At 39.9% G+C, this 22,421-nt stretch overlaps 1 protein-coding gene across 2 annotated transcripts; it reads left to right on the forward strand.

The window, feature by feature from the left end:
- Positions 1 to 4,441: 4,441 nt before the first annotated feature.
- Positions 4,442 to 21,572, forward strand: LHX1 (LIM homeobox 1). Of its 2 annotated transcripts, none has more exons than XM_033921284.1 (5): positions 4,442 to 4,559; positions 12,620 to 12,846; positions 13,677 to 13,954; positions 18,061 to 18,226; positions 19,794 to 21,572. In XM_033921284.1, exons 1-5 carry the CDS (start codon positions 4,525 to 4,527, stop codon positions 20,171 to 20,173), a joined length of 1,086 nt encoding a protein of 361 aa, XP_033777175.1. In that variant the 5' UTR covers positions 4,442 to 4,524; the 3' UTR covers positions 20,174 to 21,572. The 2 variants fall into 2 exon arrangements, with proteins under 2 accessions (XP_033777175.1, XP_033777173.1); XM_033921282.1 differs by lacking the exon at positions 4,442 to 4,559 and adding an exon at positions 8,718 to 9,446.
- The last annotated feature ends 849 nt before the right edge of the window (positions 21,573 to 22,421 follow it).

Raw genomic sequence — 22,421 nt, forward strand, 5'->3', positions numbered from 1 at the left:
TTTGGTTGAGTTCTAGTCAATATCTTTACTGGCGGATGTCTTCAGTTCCAGGTTTCAGGCTCAGAGGATCCAAGATCATTAACTGCTGTCATAATCACTGATCAGCCTATGAAAGCCCCCCTTAGACTAAGCTTTATAGCCAAAAAAGTGTTTACTAAAGGAATCTGGTGGCATGCAAGCACATCTTCATCTTTCTGTCATGGGTCCAGAGGAGACGTAAGGATCTATTTACCCAGGCAGATGACGTTAAGCCCTCCTTCTTGCAAGCACCTTTGTGTATTCCGAGATATATAATATACCAGGATAGTTACAAATGAACTTGTGTGCAGAGCAATAAGGCTGTTTCTTTTATTTATGTATTTATTTAAAATAAAGATGCCCTTAACTCAAAAAAGCTGAATTGTAAGAGAATAAAGCAGGGGTGTCCAACCTGGCCCTTGCCAGGTTGGGTTTTCAGGATTTCCCCCAATGAAAACAATGGAAGCAGTGCATGCAAATTCATTGGGGAAATCCAGAAAACCCTGGATTGCGGCCCTTGAGCACAGACGTTGGACAGCTCTGGAATAGAGCAATCACGAATGTGATACAGAACAAGTGTCTAAAATATGTCTGCTGGCATTCTACAAGTTCCGCTTTAGTTTAGACCATTTTCATCAAAGCTACAATTCATATTTATGTTTGGTTCTTGTGAGCTGCATCTTTAAAAGGTATTTGGGGAAACCATCGGCTCATTCTTTGAATTTTTTTTGAATACAACGGATCTGAAGGAAAACCAGTCTAAAACAAACTTTTTTACTATCTGATTTGCCTCTCAGCCGATGGGAGGGAGAAAAGTCAATTCTGTTCATGAGTTATTTTAAACAATTCACAAAAGTGTGTACATTTCTTGCATTTCCCATTGATACCTTTTGCTGCTTAAAAGTTTGGGAAGTGTAGTTAGTTTGCAAAACTAATAAAGTATGTTTCTGGAGTGCTTTTTATTATAAGTTGTTGTTGTTTTTAAATCTAAAACCGTTTCCACACTGAACTTTGAAGCTGTTTTGGGTAAACAATAATGGATAAAAAGTAAACTATAAAAAGAAATTTTAACTTTTTTTCTGCTACACATTTAACAACAATCTGAAAAAGTGTTCAGAGAAACAAAAAAAATGAATGGAGGTATGAATTAGCATGTTAGAAAAAAACAAACAGCGTTTTGCTGATTGGTAAATTTTCAGATTTAAAATTGGAAGACCTTTTAGTCTTGCTCTTATTCCAAAACTTCATAAACACCATAAAGACTTTATATATAAATATATTTCCATCCAAGCTTGGTTCTGCTTGACTATCAGTAGTTTCAAAAGTTGTGGCTGAGAATTCCGATTGCCTAGTTCAGGGGTAGGGAACTCCGGTCCTCGAGAGCCGTATTCCAGTCGGGTTTTCAGGATTTCCCCAATGAATATGCATTGAAAGTAGTGCATGCAAATAGATCTCATGCATATTCATTGGGGAAATCCTGAAAACCCGACTGGAATATGGCTCTCGAGGACCGGAGTTCCCTACCCCTGGCCTAGTTAGTCCATTAGATGCATGGAAAAAGGGTCAACAACCATCTTTTTATTGGACTAACAATATATGTTTAACAAGCTCTGGCGAGTTATCAGATCAGTGAAGAAATACCTAAAAGGTAAACTGGGTAGCAAGAGAGTCGACAGTCTTTTAAAATAGAGGGAAGTGTCAAAGAAGTGTCAGTGTTAGACCTTAGTAAAATATTCCTTTGCAAATAATTGGATTGCCAGCTTGCATTAGGGAGAAGATGGGCGTGAGGGGAGTGATCCGTCTGCATCATTCACTTACACTGGTTGAATCATATTTAAAACTTCAAGCCAGAATGTCATCTTCCTATGCACGGAAACAAAGGAGAGAGGCGGGAAGAGAACGGAAATCCAGCAATCCTGACTCCTTGCTGTATGTGAAGTCGATACTTATGTGAGCTTCTGAAATATAGAAACAGCCGGGATAAAGTTGGGGGCGGCCAGTTTTATTTTGCTTGTCTTCCATTTACTAGCTATCTCTTCAGAGATCAGCAGTGATTTGGTCTTTGTAGCATTTACATGAAAAGGGAAAGCCAGTTATTGGATGAGGATTAATTAATGTGGACTTTCCCAATCCCTCTCCCTACAGAGTATCTGAGGCCTGAGTCTGGTGGAAGAGATACCGGGAAGTGATGAGGGCTCACTGCTACTTCCCCTGCCAAGCTGCTGCTGTTAAGCTCGGTGGCAGCCCTTCTGAGATTTATAAAACGCAAGAGGTGATCTTAGTCTCAGTCAGCTGATCAAAGCCCTGCAAGCCGAGACTAATATTTCTCACTTGATTATGAAATGTCACTCACGGGTTTGCATGCATGGAGATCAGAACAGTCAGGACCTGAAGGGGAGCAATGTGTGGGGATCACAGAGTTTAATGTCACCTGTAGCCATGAAAAATCTGTGTCCTATGCACCGGTGGAAACTTTCAACTTGAACTTTTCAACTCCATTGAGTGTTAACAGCTTTGAAGGTTAAATGCCGCAGACGGAAATCCAAGGACCTCAACAGCCCCTGATAGAACAGATTTGGAACAGTATCTTTCAGTTCAGGCTGGTTGGATGAAATATATCTATTCTTTAACAAAATTGTTATTATGAGGGTGCAATTGTGAATGCAAGCTGACTGTCCTACAGAGATCAAATTAAAGTTAAAGAAGTGGGGGGAGAGAAGGAAAGTCCTTAAAATGATTCATTTAGATAAAACTATCAATTACAGAAAACAGAAAACCAGCAATTTGGAGAAGTCTTTTGCAGCTTCTATTGGTTGACAAGGTCCATTTCAGCGCACGGAAATGAAGGGCAACCAATATTTAGACACCTTTTTATTGGGCAAACTTAATATGTGTCTTGGTTGGCTTTCGGGAGTTCACATCCCCTTCCTCTGGACCATAAGGTTTTAAATGTTTGAATCAAATGCCCACCATCTTTTAAAAAACGACTCAGAAATATACAAACTTAAGAGTCTTCTTAGTAATAGATATCCTCACAGTCCTATGAGAGAGAGAGCGAGCAACATTGGGATACAGATAAATGCTTGACGCTTATGTGTGTGTAAGAAAAAGATGCGTATGTGTGTGTCACACTCATACTACACATAAACATGAAAACAGCTCTGCTATAATAGAATTTTTTCCTCCTGTCTGGCCTAAAAGTTCATAGGAAAGATGAAAGAAAATTGTGGTCAATGTGTTCAGGGGCCTAGCAGTGTTCAACCCAGCCTCTGTTTTGTCTCAATTAAACTGCTGCATGCAGCCTGCTGGAGATTCCAATATTCTTCCAGATTTGAGCGACAAACTTCAATGATCGTTTTCCAGATCATTGCGTACATCTTACCAATAACAAGCCAAGCTCTCTAATAATCACACTAATTCTATTGAGCAGGGTGTCAATAGCTGTATGTTATCCTTCTTGCCATGCAGAAGAACAAAGAGGAATAAACAGAACCAGATCCTTAACAACAACAACAAAAAAAAAGGGGGGGAACGGGGGGGAAGGGAAGAGGAAAATAAAGCCTAAGTGTAATTGAATATCTTAGAAAATATAAGGAGTCACACGATGGCTGTTAGTTTCAAATAGTCCATATAAACTTTAGGACAAAAGTGAAATCCAAGAGAATAAAGCCCCCCGTGAATGGGGGGGGGGGAGTTAAATCAGTGGGGAAGAAAGCTGGCATATAAATAAAGACGCGCTGTTTAGTTTTAGACTAGAGCAAGAGAAAGTTTCACTCCCAAGGATACGGGGGCTCAGAGGGGACATCTTAAATTTATAGCTGTTAAATCGTATTGTTAACAAGAAGAGCAAGACAAAGTTTCACTCCCAAGGATACGGGGGCTCAGAGGGGACATCTTAAATTTATAGCTGTTAAATCGTATTGTTAACAAGAAGAGCAAGACAAAGTTTCACTCCCAAGGATACGGGGGCTCAGAGGGGACATCTTAAATTTATAGCTGTTAAATCGTATTGTTAACAAGAAGAGCAAGACAAAGTTTCACTCCCAAGGATACGGGGGCTCAGAGGGGACATCTTAAATTTATAGCTGTTAAATCGTATTGTTAACAAGATTTTAAAAAAGCATTTAGACAGTAAAGAAAAGTACTTCACAGTTGGGTAATAGAGCCCTCGGGATCTTCTAGGTAGACTAGGGCTCATCTGGAGAGCCATGATGGGTTCCGAGTCACTCAGAAATAACCCTGAAATAGTGGGTAGGTCATCTTTCCCTTACTTCTCTGGGAGTGCATGTTCACTTGCCTCGGTTATCTTTTGGTTTTTTTGGGGGGAGGGGTTAATAAACTGGGCAAATTCGTAGAGTCAGATCCTTCGATCAGATTACAGGATGTTTCTACAGAATAGCTGAGCACTGAAACAGAGAAAACGCATTTTGTTGTACCTTTTGATATGCAGAAAATAAGAACAAGACACCGTTAAAATGTTATGGCCGACAAAGCTTGTAATATCTCATGGCGAGTAGAGTGAAGGGAAAAAAAAAATGCAGGTAATTGTCATTAAAGTTATGCTTTAAGATATGCTTCAGTAGCTGGACGAAAGGGCAGGAAACTGATCCACTGATTCTCCCAAGCTTTGGCCAAACCCCCCCCCCCCCCCCCCCAGAAAACGCCTCGCCAGGAAATGCTGACAATAAATCAATGTCCTTTTCCAAATCTCAGATCAAAAGGAAGTGCTCAGCGCCGCGTAGGTGCTTCAAGGTGGATGAACGAGGCTTTCCACTTCACTGAGAAAATACCAGCCTCCTATGATCATTAGCTGATCTAAGTAGACCAGGTTGGGATACTGTAGATTCTGGACAATCCCTGCACAGTTCCAGGTGCAGTTAGGTCCTGACCTGGATTCTCCTCCCCCCGGTGCCCTGAACGCTGGCAGAATGGTTTGCCCCGCTTCACTGCACACCGCAGAAAAAGAACATATTTTTCTAGGGGCAGAAAACGTAACTGTTTTTAGGGGGGGGGGAGTTGTTGTTTTTACTTTCCTTAATAACCAGACCGTAGCTAGTAATACTGAAGAAAGGAATTTAAAAAAAAGAAAAATCATTTCCAGTTCTGGGCCAGTTCTCAGGCCATAAAATGAGTTCACTAGTTCACTGGGTTCTTTTTCTCCTTCTCTTTCTCTGGAAGGATGACCAGCTACAACGATGCACTGGAAACAGAAAGGCTACACTCTAATAATATCAAGATTTGGGGGGGGGGGGGGGGGGGGGTTGTTGTTGTTGTGTTTTCTATATATCTGTGAAAACAGAACTAAAACACATCTCATTCTGTTACCTAAGATAAAATAGGTCGTTTACCAGAGTGTCCTCTTGGGAGTTTCCAATTTCAGTAATTTCCATAGGAAAAGAAATAAATCATGAAATGAAAAGATATAATATATTCTGCATATTCATAATAAACGACAGATATCTGTCGCTTGTCTGTGAAGAGTTTGAGCACTCATTTTTCCTTTCTACTTTTAAGGTAGGGGTTTCCCTTATTTTATGTTTTTAACTTCAGAAGAGGTTAGCTTCACAAAACAGAGAAAATGATTTCGGCTTTGTAATGAGAAAATATTTGTGTTCTCTCTGTTCTGTGTGTATCTTTCATGTTGGTGAATAAAAAAGTTTATAAAAAAAAAAAAGATAAATTTCAAGAGTTCGTTATATTTAGGCTTTTGGAGGAGGGTGGGGGAGGGGGGGGGTCATATATTGCCGCCTTTCCTTGGTGCACCAAAACAAAGAACCTTCGGGGGCCTTTCTTGTCCTCTAAATGCTGGTCCCAGTGGGCTCAGAAAGGAAAAGGGGGCTTTGTGAACTGGGCCCTGAGCCCTCCCTCGCCCTGTGGCACTTTTAAAGAGCAAAGTGTGGGGATCCGTTTGTCGTGCGCCGGTGACTTTCCTCGCCCAACTGACAAACTCTTTGGAGAGGGGGGGTTTTACGATGTGTAGAAAAATGCCTAGACGCTTTGACAAAGCATTAAAGAAGTGTGTCGGGGAGGGGGGGGGGGGGTTATGTGGGGGAGGCCTAAGAAGCTCATCTCCTATCTCTTATTCATCCCTGACCAACACATGTCATCCGCGGGCTGCAGTCAAAAAGAAGAGGTCCCCTGATAGAAGGGTACAGCTGTCGCCCTATAGGCTCTATAAGACCATGGCAGCCCAGACATTTCTCCTTTCTGTTTTACATGAGAAGAAACCCATATGCAGCGAGAAGCTGCCTTATTGATTCCAGTTTGAACGTTTACCACTAAACAGCTGGACGGGACTGACTGGAGGGGAAGAGAAGCTGGGTGGGGGGAGGGAGGGAGGAAGGGCTTTGGTTCCAGGGGGGGGGGGGGGAACGTTTGCAGACTAACTTCAATCAGACAATCCAAAGCAGGGAGGATAAGTTAGCAAAACTGCTAGGTTTTTGGAAACAATCGCTCTTTTTCCTCCACAACCCTGATGTAAAGTGAATAGAAATAAATATTTCAAAACCTCATCTTCCAGCCTTGTGACACTTTGCCCAGTTTCCATTCATTTCATTTTAAAGACTTGAGGTATCGAAATACTTCGCCGAAATAGTTTTTAAAAAAAACAAAACAAAACTGTTTTAACGTTTAAATATTGTCTTGGATATTTGGGGATGAAAGCAAACGAGGTTGTTTTGGTATTCAAGTAATCCTTTGGCATGGAAAAGTGCCCGATGCTTGAGAAAACTAGCAAGAAACGAATTGCAAACGCATAGAACCGCGAATAATATGCGAGTAGGAAATACTCAAAATGGGCTTGGAAACAGCTGTCAAAAGTCCTGTCGTGTCCCTTTTCAGAACAATTACAACTGATTTCCCAAAGCAGACATACATAGCGAACCAGTTACCCTAATAATAAGGGAAATATATGTCATTTATAAAGCTGTACAGGATGGGCAGAGATCTCGAACCTTTTTAGTCGAATCGGTTTCAGCAATTGGACAGATCATTGCGCCAGAGCCTTCGACTGGGCGACTTGGTTTTTCTGATGCATTTCCTCGCCCGGCTTTTCAAACAATCGCCACTTCAGTCAAACCCGCCAGATTAGAGGGAAAACCCAGCGTGCTTTATTTGCAGAAATGTTGTTTGTGAATCCGAAGTAAATTGAATTAACGACGTTCACTACACCTCCGAAGGGGCTCCTTGGGGTGAGTTGAGGGGGAGTCGGAGGTCTCCAATCGCGCTAGCATGGGTAAACTTTTGCCGGTCAGCTTGTAAATCTTTTTCTTTAATGGCTGGTGCGTTTTCCAAGGATGGCAGACAGTTCCTGCTAACGATTAATAGTTATCTATGCCCGAATATACACTGTCCCATCACAAGAAAGTGCAAACGTAAAGAAAGCAAAACCTACTGGTTTTCCAATTACCTGTAAAGGTCAGCACAGCTTGAATACCTTAGGTAAGCTTTGCCTTCTGCACTTAAATGCACCGATGATTTGGGAATGAGAGGTAATAAGCCTTAAGAAACACACATTCAGACAAGTTAAATCCTAAGGGACCTGACTTCCAAGATAACAATATCTAGTGGCAAGTCACCTTGTTCAGCCTGAGACAAAGGCTTGCTTAGTTGGGTTTTATCCCAGTTGGGTCAAGGCATTCTTGCCAAAAGTTGTAAGATCACCTGGGTCTCGTGCAAAAGCCAATATTCCGCAGAGATTAAAGTACATATACAATTTTTTTTTTAACCATTTTTCAAAAGATTATTTTTAAAGCTGGTCAAGCAATGCATGGAGGACTCTTGCATTCCAAAAATAAATTCGTTCCCTGTTATAAATTCATGCGTGCCTTTATGAAATTGCTTTCTGATGAATAACAAATCCAAACTCACTACTGTATTCTTGTACACATCTAACAAATTGTGGATCCCTTCAGTCTTCCATTTTTATTTTTATTTTTACAGTATAATTATTAGCAAGTATTGCACTAAACCATTATGATTGCTCTTGTTCATCCCATCAAGTCTTAATAAAATGCCCCCAGCCCAGTTAAAAAAAAAATAATATATATATATATATATTATTACCTACCAGTTTTATCACTGTCTGTGCTGGATGCTTGTGCATTTACCAAAAATGAAATACTACAATCACTCTCTTCCTGATCCACCTCCACTATATATTTAAATATCTTTACCAAATAAAAATGAAAATATGACATTACCTAACACTTTTGACAATGGGTCCCTTCTTCTATTCTCTATAAATGGTCTTACAGTACTCTCGCGGCTCGCGGAGGATGGTTAATGGTTTACAGGGGACAGGACGCCGCCGGTTGGCTGAGGCTGACCGTGACGTCACGGAGATGTGCATAAGGCTCGCTCTAGAGCTGTCGGCAACATGCAGTCCCGTGGATGCTGGTTCAGACGGGAAGAGACGGCCGGGTAGCGTTCGCAGACCTGTAGAATCGGTCCACGAGGACAGTTTCCAAAAGAGATCAGGCATATAAAGGGTTTTGTTTGTTTGTTGCTTAGTTGTTGTTTTTTTTTTGGCGGGGGGGTTGTTTGTTTTGGGGGTTTTTGGTTGTTTGTTTTTTTACATGGCAAATGGAACCATTCACCTAAGAGGAAGAAACAAAAAGAGAGGGAGAACTGTATTACAAGCCTGCAGAGCTGCCTGGACAAAGCTAGGAATTTTGACTAGAGCAATCACAGGGGTAGGTAACTGTCTTGCTGAAATTAACTGAGAAGGAGAGAAGGCGAACGGAGCGGGGCGAGAGATCATCACCATGATTGCTAGCAAAAAAATAATAATAATAAATAACAATTAATTACAATTTAAGGAGAACCCCCCCCCCCTCTAGGGCGGTGGGTGCAGCTTCAGCCTATGTTGATTGTAGGTTAGAGAAGCATGCACAGTCTCTCTCCAATTTTTGTTCTACTTTTCTTTCTTTTGGGAAAGCAGAAGCACTTTGACTCCTGACTGCACTACCTCAGCTCTGAGAGAAACCATCTCGTCAGCTTTTCTAGCGTTTTGTATTCTCACTTCTTCGTCTCCCCCCCCCCGGTTTTATTTTTGATTCTGCTTGGTCGGGATTCTGCACGCTTTCGGAGCTGGTCTGGTCGCCTTTGGTCGTTCTCTAAGACAGTTTGCAAAGAAGATTCCCCTCCGGCTTCTTTCTCATGTTGTTGTTGTTGTTGTTTTGCTCGTTCTACGACTTGTGACATCTGGGATCCCCCCTCCCTCCATCCAAAACCAGAAACCCCCCAAAACCAAAGACAATGGTGCACTGCGCGGGATGCGACAGGCCCATCCTGGACCGCTTTCTGCTAAACGTTCTGGACAGGGCTTGGCATGTCAAGTGCGTTCAGTGCTGTGAATGTAAATGCAATTTAACAGAAAAATGTTTTTCCAGAGAAGGCAAGCTTTACTGTAAAAACGACTTTTTTCGGTAAGTACTCCCTGAGGCTTTTCCCACAAACCCTAGCTTCCAACATCCTTTTTAACGCTTCTGTTTACAGATTTTTCAAATGTGATGTGGTAAGTGCACAACCATTTAGTGCTGGGGTGCCAAAGTCCCTCCTGGAGGGCCGCAATCCAGTCGGGTTTTCAGGATTTCCCCAATGAATGTGCATGAGCTCTATTAGCATACAATGAAAGCAGTGCATGCAAATAGATCTCATGCATATTCATTGGGGAAATCCTGAAAACTCGACTGGATTGCGGCCCCCAAGGAGGGACTTTGACACTCCCTGATTTAGTGTATTTAGATATATAATGCACCAAGATGAAAAAAAGATTATAAAGAGCCATGTTAGGGAGGATGCCAATGTGTGTGTGTGTGGGGGGGGGGGGGTTCACACACACGCTATCTTTAATCTATGTCAACTCACCAGTTTAAAGAGACGAAGCTAATAACCAGCGAAATAAAAGTTAACAGCAAATTGATAACTATCCATGGGAAAGGACAAAATCTGATTAATTAAATGCAATTATGATTTTCTAGCCAAGCATCCCATCACAGTATTGACATTCAACTATTTTTATACTAATTTCCAAGCTTTTGTACTTAGGAAGGAGATCAAATGCAAGGATTTTTTTTGTTGTTGTTCATTCTGTGTATATGAAAGTTCTTAAATTGTCCACTGCCCCATAGAAATAATATATTATACACAGTTAACATTTTCTATTCACCTAGGTCTAGGTTATGAAAGAGGAAAATAGTAATGGCTGGGCTTTCTGACACTTTTCACACACAATGGAAAGCAAAACAGACAAGAAACACCTAATGAGATTATCAGAAAAAATGTACTTTTTAATCCTTTAGTATAGGTACAATCAGCCCATAATCGGATGCAAAGAGATTTTTATTCCCAGAGAGAAAAATCAAAACCAGAAACTGCCCTGGCAACTGTACGCCATCCAATGAATTTCCCAGTGATTTTGGAGGTAAAGCGATGGGTTACGGATACTAATTTGACGGACGAAAATAACAGTGCTCTGTAGATAAGGCAAAGATGTCGCTCTTGTTGATGCCCCCTTGATATAGGCCCGGAAAAAAATACTGAATGTCATTTTCGTCTGATTTGGCGTCAGTCCTTATATTTATTTCTAGAAAATTTTCTGTAGCTCAGGATTGAGAAGGGAGGTGTGAGATACAGGATATACTTTTAGAAAAGTTTCTGGATGTAACAATAATTTATAAATCAGTGACATCTGGCTTGCATTATATATCAAATCCAAACGCATCCCCTATACTTGAGATTCATATTTTCCTTATGTCTATTTCTTATGTAATATGTTGTACCCTCACTTTTTGCATTCTGTAATTCGCTGATTGTCCAGCTCTCTTCGATGTGAACCGCCTAGAAGTCATCTGACTATGGCGGTATAGAAGAATAAGTTATTATTATTATTCCCCCCCCCCCAATGTTTATTTCATTAAAAGTAACACTAGTGAAAGTGTATTTTTGTAATGGAAATTGCCCATTTGCTGGAAAAGTCCTGCCGCCTCTCTTGTCCGCAAAGCTTGGGTCTAGTATACTATTTATTCAATAGTGATTAAATAAGGAAATAACACGTCCTTTAGTCAGTAATAAACCAAAAGCTACCAGCATTTTGGAGGAAGTCTGTGCTGGGACCTAGGTAGTGTTACCTCTGTCTGCCCTGGGTTTAGTAAAGATGTGATAAATGGATTTGAATAACAGAGGTGTTTGAAGAGGAAAGGGGACCCTAGACACTCGCATGACAGACTAGCAATCAACATCCAGTACAGTACAAACGAAATGTAAATAGCATTAAAACCTCCCCCCCCCCATCTCTATAAACTCTTACCATTAAATAGAATGCTCTCGCTTTCTCTCTATATAAAGTACTTTGGAACTGTGACTGACCATGCAACATAAGAAACAAAATTGGGATAAAACTGTTATAATCTTCAATTTTATTTAACCTCTCATTTTCAGTCAGAGAAATTCAGGAATGGTTCAGGCCGTGAAATGTCAGTTAAAAGTTAAGCTCAACCAATGCAGCAATCAACAGAATTTCAGTTCACCTACAATGCTTTTTCCCAGTTCCCCATTTGAATGTCTTCATTTCTGTAGTGTGGTCCATTTAATTCTGAGTAAAAATGTACACGTTAAAATTGAAATTATTTTGTTTTTTGCAGAGTTTTTTTTTTCTTGAAATGTAGGGATAAACTAAACTTTGATTTAGCTGTTATAATTTCTGTTTCCTCTCCATTTTGATATGCTATTAAAACCAACCTTCTTTTTAAAACTGGTAAAGTAATTAAACCAATAAATTCTAGATAGTTACATTACCTGTATCTCAAGTTTGAGATCCTGACTCAGATACACAGAACATAACTATTTATTGCTATGCTTTATCTTTAATTTGCAAAGAAAGGGGCAGGGCAGCCCATTTATAGATCAAGTGGGGTAAATTATTTTAATCTCTCATTATGGTGTATTCAGATATTTCATATATTTGCTGTGCATATTGCTATCTAAATTCAAAACGCAAGTCACTGGATCTGTTAGTTCAAAGAAACAGTTTTATCAATCTATAAGATGCTTTACAAAATATATCTAATAATAAACTTATTTCTTGAAAATTATGAATTTTAAAAATGTTAAAATCTCTATAAAATATGTTATTTTCTATATTATTCATCACCTTTATATATATATATGTATATATATATATATATATATATTATATATAATGTGTGCTCGGAAAAGAATAACTTGTCTCAAATTCCACTTTACCTTTTATTATGGACTCCTTAGTTAATCTTTCCAGGGACTTTGGAGGAGGCCCAGTTTTATGGCACTGATAATTAAAATTCAAGTACCAACAATTTAGTGGCTTCCAAAGACCTTTCAATGGTATATCTTTCAATGGCTTCCCCCGGTATTCATATGAAGACTGGAAGGTGGAGAGTGCAAAATGAGAAAGTTTATTTTAAAATTTAACAACTACTGTATACCAAAAAAACGCCGAGTTGCTTTTTTATGTTTCTGAATTGTGATAAATTGGAATGCTTTCATTTGTTTCACAAAGCAAGGTTGCATATCTGCTCTTATGGCTTTGTGTACTGATTGGTACGTTCTTCTCTGCCAGGCGTTTTGGTACCAAGTGTGCAGGTTGTGCCCAGGGGATCTCACCCAGTGACCTGGTCAGAAAGGCAAGGAGCAAAGTGTTCCACTTGAACTGTTTTACATGTATGATGTGCAACAAACAGCTCTCCACTGGGGAGGAACTCTATATCATCGATGAGAACAAATTTGTCTGCAAAGAAGATTATCTAAGTAACAACAGTACTGCCAAAGAGAACAGCTTCCTGTCAGGTAAGGGCGGCAATTTCCACAGCCAACTCTACCTGCTGTGTAACATTTTTCGCATCTACTTTAGGTAGATGAAAAAATAGATGAATAGAAAGACGTCATTGCAAGAAATACAGAAATAGAATAAGCTGCGACATATAGGATTATTATATTGCTCTATGGTTTCTGATTGAAATGTCCCCAGCGAAGGAAGCTCAAGGTAATTTTGCAAAGTAGTAAACTTGAATATTTTCAGCCATGTGACTAGATATTAGATTTTTTTAAAAAAGTATAACCACCCATCTGGGCCTGGAAAATAGAAAATGACAAAATGCATGGCCTACTTTTTTTGTAGGCTTGATGCCTCAGTCCTACTACATTTGCGGGCGGGGAAGGCGGCGGCGGCATGGGAAGACAGGTGGATAATAAGGGACCGTAGAGGTTTTTATTATTATTATCCACCTGTCTTCCCAGTGCTTCTTTTATATTTTAGATTTCCAAAGGCATTTAGGATTCTCTTTTTATTCTTGACAAAGTCCAAAAGAATCTGAAGTCCATAAGTTAACAGGATCCGTATTTCAGCTGGTTTCCTCGAAATCTGAGTTTGTTAGACAGAACTAGCTCTTTCCAAAGAAAGAAAATAATAATAGAATTAACCATTTGTATAAAATTAGCAAACTTGCAAGCAAAAGATTAAAAACCATAATATAGCGCAGGAAGGAACTTTTTTTTTAAATGACCTCTTGTACAAATCTAATTTGCCCGTGTTAAAATACTACAAATTTGCCTAGAGCTTGATGCATGTCATGGTCTCTGATTGACCTGAGGTCTCTTCTTTTTTTTTTTTTTTCTAGTGACAACGGGCAGTGACCCCAGCTTGTCGCCAGACTCGCAAGACCCCTCCCAAGACGATGCTAAGGATTCGGAGAGCGCAAATATCTCAGACAAAGAAGTAGGGATTAATGAAAACGATGACCAGAATCTGGGGACGAAGAGGCGAGGTCCGCGCACCACCATCAAAGCTAAACAACTGGAGACGCTGAAGGCAGCTTTTGCTGCCACGCCCAAACCCACCAGACACATCAGGGAACAGCTGGCTCAAGAAACAGGGCTAAACATGCGAGTTATTCAGGTACTGAGGCTCAATCAGCATGCAAGAATCAAAGTTGGTAATAGGTTTCATTCTGAATCTGGATCAAATTTTGTTTAAAAATAGTTCCCTACTCAGAAGAAATAGGACCTTCTACTTGGTTCTAAGAATCATTTTTTTAAGAGCTTTGATATAGAAAAAAAAAAGAAAAAAAAAGAATCACCTCTGGAACATATTCCCAGCTTAGTAGGATCTCAAAACATGCCGCCCAATTGTAGGGAGATTTAGGAAAAGAGCTGAGAATGACATTTGAGGAGCAGCAAAGCACAACTTAAATGTATACCAAAGTCCGAGATCAAAGATGATTATGTCGGAGGTTGCAAAGCAGATGCTACATCTTAAATCCTGTTAAATTGAGGCACTTATGGGCAACACAACCTCTCTTACATAGTGGTAGATTTAGGACCTTGGCAGGACGTACATACAGTAGGTTCCTGTTTAGGCCTCATATTGAGATTTCCGAAAGAAGAAATATTGCAACACAAAGCTGAAACAATTTAATAGAAGGGTAGGCAAATCAAGAGCAGTTGCACAATATTGGAAATGTTAAAATAGTAATGGATCGGAATCTCTAGGGAAAACGAATCCCGACCAAATTAGAATGTCACTGGAATTTATTGCAGAGATCCCAGTAAAATAATGAGTAAATAGAAAGAAAGGGGGAAACCCTGTTACATTGGAGCCAGCTCTGTGGGTGCTCTGGGTGCCTGAGCACCCCCAACATTGAACACCTCTTGTCCTGGGAGAGAGAATTTCCATTGGATTTAGCACTCCTAAATAATTTTGAAAAGTTGACTCCTATGCCATGATAACAGTAGGAAGCTGTAAAAGGATACTTTTATTATCTATTTTTAACATGGGCACTGGGGTTAAAAGTTAAATCAGTCTGTTCCTGATAAAGATTAATCAAATCTACACATCGAACAATAAATAGCACCAGAAGAGTGATAAAGATGCAGATAATCATGAAATTAAGATCAATGCAAACCCTCTTTAACCTCTCCACCCACTTGTATCAAGAAAAAGTTCTTCTTGGGACCAGCCTCTAAAAAGCTGTTTTAAATCCCTCCCCTCCCCCTTTTTATGTGGATGTATTTCCCGATATTTCCATCTCATTTTAGGTGACAAGAACCTCCCCATTCCAAACATTTCTAGGAGACTGTGCTATAATTCTGCAAATGGAACAGAAATTAATAACCATAAATGTGAAGGGTTAATGGATAAATAAGAATGACAATGAGTTGGGATTATTAAAAGGTTTATAAACCCGCAGAGCTGAGGCTAATGGAGGGTTAAAAGATCATTAAAGGGAGGTTAGATTGGAGATTCTCAGTGTGAGGATAATTAGGGGTAATCTTGTCAGGGTAATAAGAATTAACTCAATCATTCTTGACCTTAGAGTAGAAACAAGCAGAGGAAAAGAAAAGCTAAAAAAAGGGCCGTTTTTACACTTTGAACCAGATTCTAACTGGATATAGCTGGATAGGTTAGAGAACTAAGGGAAATTCAAGACCGCATGAAGGAGCAAATAGAGGTTTTTGTTTAAATCCGGAGCATCGTTTATATATCATTTCTAGAAAGTTTAATGTTTGAGCTAGTACGGGGGAGTGAGACAGACAAAAAGGTTGGGGGGGGAGGGGGAAGCCTGTAAATACCATTGTTTCTCCAGCATGGGCTGTTGCGTTCCTGTCATCGCTCCTCCCGTCTTTTGAACCAGAAAGGCAAGTTAATAAATGACCGGAGTGTTGAAGCATTTCCATTTTCAAACAAGACTCTGGTTTACTGCTTATTTTTGTTGTGTTTTTTTGCTTTTGCAGGGAAGGGGTTTCCAAAATTATGCCTAGGTACGTACGCTAAAAGATGTGAGCTAAATAGGAGAGGTCGACTTGGAAAGTTCTTAGCCCAACGAAGAAGAGAATGATGTGGAGCCACGAAACTTACAAGTTATTCCGCACTTTTCGTTTCCTTTCATATCATTGAAACGAAAAGTGTCATGAAAAGTGCGGAATAACTTGAAAGTTTTGTGGCTCCACATCACTCTCTTCTTGGTTGGGCTGAGAACTTTTCAGCCGCCTCTTCTAATAGGAAACATGGGCTCACAATAGGTCATAAAAGAAAGGAAAGTCATCCATTTGTTTCGAAATACAAGTATATGTTCTTTCACTATGATAACAGGTACAAAACATTATTTTCCGTTCCGCTTTTTTTATATGTAGCTTCACCTCTCTCTCTCTCTCTCTCTTTTTTTTTTTTTCTTTTGATGGGGTCTTCTAAGTGTACGTCATTTTATAAGTACAACGAATCATTTTATATACCTAAAATAAAGTAGTAAAAATATATATATGCAGCGTTGCCGTTTAAAGGAAACATTATTTAATGAAATAGAGATTGCAAGGTTTTTGCTTGGCTGATTCTTTTCCTGCACAAGGATAGGACAATTACCTGAATCGTTATAGAACCCGAGAGTGCAAGGTCCTCTTGAGGTTGGCCCCATTTCCATACAGACCTTCAACATTAGATGATGACTTGTTTGGCAAAATGCATCATATGATATATAGTGCATGCTTCACTGGGTTTCTGTGTGAGGGTGATTTTCTAACTCTATGAATATCCTATACCTATTGTATAGTGAAGCCTGTATGTGTTTGCAGTAAGGGTAACCTGTAACCAGTGCATGGATTTCCATAGTGTGTGTGTGCCTTTGAGGTTTTATTTATTTATTTATATTACAATATATTTACCATCTTTTTGAATAAGTCAAACATAGCAATACACATCTACAGCAGTAAAAATATTCAAACATAGCAATACACATCTACAGCAGTAAAAATATTCAGATTAATAATATAAATAATACTAAGTATGGCATAGTATGCTACAAAATATTCAGATTAATAATAGCCAAGGTATGCCATAGTATGCTACATTACAATGGCAACACAATATACAAACATAATAGCATAGGGCCTATAAAAAGATGAAACATATCGATAGATAAGGTAGAATAACAGGAAATGGGAGCCCTAGCCCCCCCCCGTGTTGATGGGTGGAATGTAACGCGGGGCTGGTTGGTCCTAATGTCACCCATTGGCCGGGGTGGGATTGTTAGGTAGTTGGGTGGGGGGGGGGAGGAAAAGTAATCAAGCAGGGATTGGGTGGTGGGCCCATCAGTGTAGGCAGTTTAAATTAATTGGTGGCTAGGCAGGGTAGCGCGCGGAGACGAGTTGATAAAGCTGGGACCTTGGAGGACTCGGCTCCTTCTGGGTTCCTCCAGGGCAGCTTTTTCCCACCCGCCCGTGATTTTTGGCTGGTGATGGTAGCTCAGGGGTGCAGATCTCCCGAGCTACTGGGTCATGGGCTCATTAGGTGATGAGAGGGGTCCGGCGGGGAGCCGTGCCTGGTGGGTCAGGTGACCCGAGTAAAATGGGGCATGAGGGACATGCCACCCCTCTGACTCTTGCCGAGGTGACGGAGTCAAGGGCACTGAAAACATGTATTTTGGTAGCTTGGGAGAAGCTGTTTTGGTTATGATGTTAAGTGAAGTTATGATATGTTAATGTGTTATGGATTAATAAACTGAGCTGTGGCTAATTTTACCACCAAAGGACTGTAGTGTGTTTCTGTGGTAAAAGGGGAGTAGGAAAAGGTCATAATGGTGGATGGTGATGTGACAGCGGACAGCTGGGCCTATCCGGATCCCACTGTTTTTAGAAAATAAGGGGACTAATAGATACACCAAGAAGTCAAAAAAGTACATGAATATAAATAATCGTGTAGGCTGGTATCTGGAAATGATCTCTATAAATATTCTTCACATTATAATATATTTTGAGGTTATCCCGAGCATAAGCATTTGCCACTTCCAGTCCAGTGAAATTCCAAATGCAAAGGCATGTTTAATGTCAGAACAGCTGGTACGAGTGTTCCTACTTGTGTTTGTAGTTAGGGATGGCTTGAAGGACATGGCTAAATTCAGAATGTGACTACAAATGTACTGCATATGTATTCAATATGGACAGAGGATGCCTTCTTATGTTCATTTAGGCTGAAGACAGAATGCTGATCCTTGTTTGTCTCTTCCCTGGCAGGTCTGGTTCCAGAACAGGCGCTCCAAGGAGAGGCGGATGAAGCAGCTGAGTGCCCTAGGGGCCCGTCGGCATGCTTTCTTCCGCAGCCCCCGCAGGATGAGGCCGTTGGTGGACCGGCTGGAACCCGGAGAACTCATCCCTAATGGGCCCTTCTCTTTCTATGGCGGTAAGTCTCTGTTTTGCAGCTATATCCTATCACAACTGAATTAAATCACACACCAGGTCCCATACAACCCCCCCTTCCCCCCTCCCCCCCATTAAAAAAACCAAAAAGTGTCACATGAAGTAATAGCAGGTGATTTTAGTTTCATGCCATTAAAGTGCTGGAATACCTGAAAGATGATGGAAAACTTGATAAACTACTGTGGATTATTTGCGAAACCCCGATCAGAAACAAGGTTACTGTAAGCCTCTTTATGAACAACAAGGAAATTTGCCTCTGGCCTCTACTAGCCAAAATATGACAAGTTCTGAATCTGAATTTATTTGAGTGGGTGGTGCGGTGGGGGGTGGGGGGGGGGGGCTGTACTGTCTTTGGTTTTGGAAGAGAGAAGACCGGAATGTGGCTTTGAATTTTCTACTGTTATTGTGCTACCTCCCGGAGGCCTGCATAGTTAATTACTTAGTTCATAAATATTTATTACCCATTGTTCTCCAAATCAAGTTCAAGTTTATCTGTAAGTTTGCAAATAAAGGAAACCCAAGCAACGTTTTCAAGATAAGAGAGAGGAATACTGGGGGACTGCCGAATAAACTGATGTGTCTGCAAAATCTACATTTGTGTTCCTGACTTCCGACTATAAATCACTTGTAGCTGGGACAATCGTAAACTAACTTTACTGAAAATATAGGAAAAAAAAAAAAATCAAAGCATTTCATGCCCAGTTCCTAACTTGCTACTATAACTTAAACATTAACCCCTGTACAATAGGCAATTACCTACAAAAGAGTTAGAAAAAAAGGGTATTTATGTTTCTTGATTAAACTTTTTTTTAAAGGCTGTATATGGGAATTTCTTCTACTCTGCCTTTAGAGTTTAAAAAAAACAAACCCCTGGGGGTCATATTTTTTTTAAGTCAAGGTTTTTTATTGTAAAAGTTTTACAATCAATAAAACAAAAGCATATTTTACAAATATTTATACACTTCAGATATGCTAGAAAACCTCGGGAAAAATAGGACCCTGGGACCCACACAATTCACAGGTTTTCTTTTACTTGCATTCTTAAGAAAACCCACAACAGAATCCTGATGCGCGTGCTTCCAACGTCTTGTTAATATTTAATAGAAATAGGGAAGGCTGAGTAAATCAGTAACAAATAGATCTTATAAGAAAGAAGGATGTTTTTTAAAAAAAACATCAATATACTATCCTTGCAAGGAAGAAATCGGCCCTCTTCTGAAATCCGTCTAACTAAAATAGAAATGAAGGCGATTCCATACCATATTAACTAATTACATTTGATTTATTGATGCCTAAGAATTTGTTCTCTGTCTTTAGCTGTTTGACATTAACAGTAACATATTTCAGTTAGGCATGGAATAATCACAGATCTTTAATTGCAAAGACACTCTAATTCTAATAGTTGACAGGCTGGGTGAATCGTCCTCTGTTATATTACTGTATAAAAGAACATGAGCAAACAGGAAGAACAGTAACATTTGTTTTACCTAAAAGTTTAAGCATTTCTGGTGAATAATGTGTGTGGCGTTCTTTCTCTTTCTTCTCTCTAGATTATCAAAGTGAGTATTACGGGCCCGGAAGCAACTATGATTTTTTCCCTCAAGGACCGCCTTCCTCGCAAGCCCAGACGCCAGTGGATCTACCCTTTGTGCCCTCTTCTGGCCCTGCAGGAACTCCTCTGGGTGCCATGGATCACCCTTTACCTGGACACCATCCTTCCAGTGATGCCCAGCGCTTCACTGACATCATGTCCCACCCTCCAGGAGACTCCCCCAGCCCAGAGCCCAATTTGCCGGGCTCTCTGCACTCCATGTCAGCGGAAGTTTTTGGTCCGAGCGCTCCCTTTTCATCGTTATCCGTCAACGGTGGTGCTAGCTATGGCAATCATTTGTCACATCCACCAGAAATGAATGAGACAGCCGTGTGGTAGCTTTCAAGAGACTGGGTCCAGTAAGTGATCGCTCCATTCATCTGCTTATCTTGTGGTGTACAGAACTGAACAGGTGTAAGCATCTTTCCTGCTCCCTTCCCCCCCTTCCTATCCACCCCCCCCCAAAAAAAAAAAAAAAAGAACACAAAGATTTATCTATTTAGAATGAACAAAATCCGGATCACTTTATGGCCAGCTTTGTACTAACCCTGGGCCAGTTGTTATACACTTGTAAAATAAATAAAAAGACATTTTTGTACCTTGACGAAGAAACTTGAGAAACTGTACAGTAATGTGCTGCCATCCTATGATATGGCAACACCCGAGTTTGTTAGATGAAAACCCAAGAGCCACCATTCTCATGCATTTCTCATAGGTGGGAAAGTCTGAAATACCTGCTGCCATGAATCTCGAATTCCTGCTTCGAACGGGGGTCTAACATTACCATTTTTTTTTGTCTTCTGGACAGTTCGACGGAAAATAATGCAAATTGCTTTTACCTTCAGAAATGCCAGCCCGCTACCGATCAGGTAGTGAACGGGTGCAGAACATTCTTTTTGCTTGTTTTTCTCCAAAATAGCAAAATCGTTTAAAAGCCCTCAATATCAACTCTTCTACCTTGATAAAGCGACTCACAATAAAATCCTCACGGCAACAAAAACGTCTTATAGAAAAACCTCTCACTAGACAGACTTGAAATAAAACGTTGTAAACATTCTACCTTTATACACAGACACGCAGACACAGACAACACGCACACAAAGACTATTGAACTAAAAGCAGTCAACTGTTTACGTATTGTTAAATTCAGGAGTTCATTGTTTTAGTAATAATCCTGTTTTAGAAACCTCTTGTTCAAAGCAGAATGCTTTGAGCAACCAACCAAAATATTTCATATTTTTTTCTGTAGATGTTATATGACAAATTACAGGCTTGTGGTTCACTGTGCTAGTTTGTTGAAGCTGTTGTTTACAAAAGATAAGGAAAACAAAATGTGGAAATCCGTTACCAAATAAAGTAATTGCATAGCACAAATACAGCAGGTGCTTGGCACCAGCAACCCAAGAAAGTGTTTAAATAGAGTATTACAAGGTTTAAAGACATCTTTGCTACTTTTTAGTCCTGTTGAACATTCATGAAATTGTTAATATGACTTATATAGACCCACACAGGTTTTATTTTTATGTCTTTAAAGAAAAGTCCAAAATATTTAAATTTTATGGTCAAATATGCAGTCAGCAGCTGCTACTTTTCCTTTATATATTAAATTTCTCATACGTCTTTATTGTTCTAATAAACCTAAGCTTGTGTGACCTCCAGTGCATATTAGACCATACACTGTATGAAAGGAAACATGTTGAATAAATTTGTGAGTTTTTAATAAAAATAGAAAATCAGATGTTTGGATAGCTTGTGCTTCCTTGGCTCTTTTAAGCACTTAGAATGCGTTCTCCTGAGGGATAAATCCCTACTGGGATAGCGCCTGCAGTTTGGAAGGCTGGGCCCCACTGGCCTGTGAAATTGAGGGGGTGCTGAACCAACCAACTTTCTAAACTCTGAGCGTTTATTGCCACTGTAGCTGAAAAGAGCATTATCTTTTTTTTTTCATTAAGTGCCGAAGTTCTGTTTTTTGACATTGTTTCGGGTCATTGATTGAACCATAGCCAACTCATTCTCCTCTTCGCTGGGCTGAGAACTTTTCAGCACCCCCTTGTAGATTTTGCTCTTAGTTGGTAACTCTTTATATACCTTAACAACGAAGGGCTCCTTTTACTAAGGTGCTTTAGGGCTTTAACGCGCGGAATAGCGCGCGCTAGACCTTGACGCCAGCACTGAGCTGGCGTTAGTTCTAGAAGCGTAGCACATGATGTAGCGCGCGGTAATTTCCTGCGTGCGCTAAAAACGCTAGCGCACCTTAGGAAAAGGAGCCCTAATTGTTTCGGTTAAAAAAAAAATGTATTGCTAAATTAAATTAGATTAGGTCATTCCTTAAACGTGTTAGAATGAGAATATGGCAAAAAAAACCAAAAACCAAAACAACCCCAGACAATATATGAAGTTTATATGGTGTGTTTATATGCTATAATTAGGGTTCAAATTTAGCATCATTTCAGCTCAATTCTTTTTCCTTTCTATATCAAATTCTTCTTCCTGCATGGAAGTAAAATAATTTCCTCTGCCAGAATGGGACACTGTATAATTTCACTGGATGTTTTCTAAAATTTATTGTATATGAGCCTTTGAATTC

The sequence above is a fragment of the Geotrypetes seraphini genome, chromosome 15, assembly GCF_902459505.1.
Source record: "Geotrypetes seraphini chromosome 15, aGeoSer1.1, whole genome shotgun sequence".
Classification (NCBI taxonomy): domain Eukaryota; kingdom Metazoa; phylum Chordata; class Amphibia; order Gymnophiona; family Dermophiidae; genus Geotrypetes; species Geotrypetes seraphini.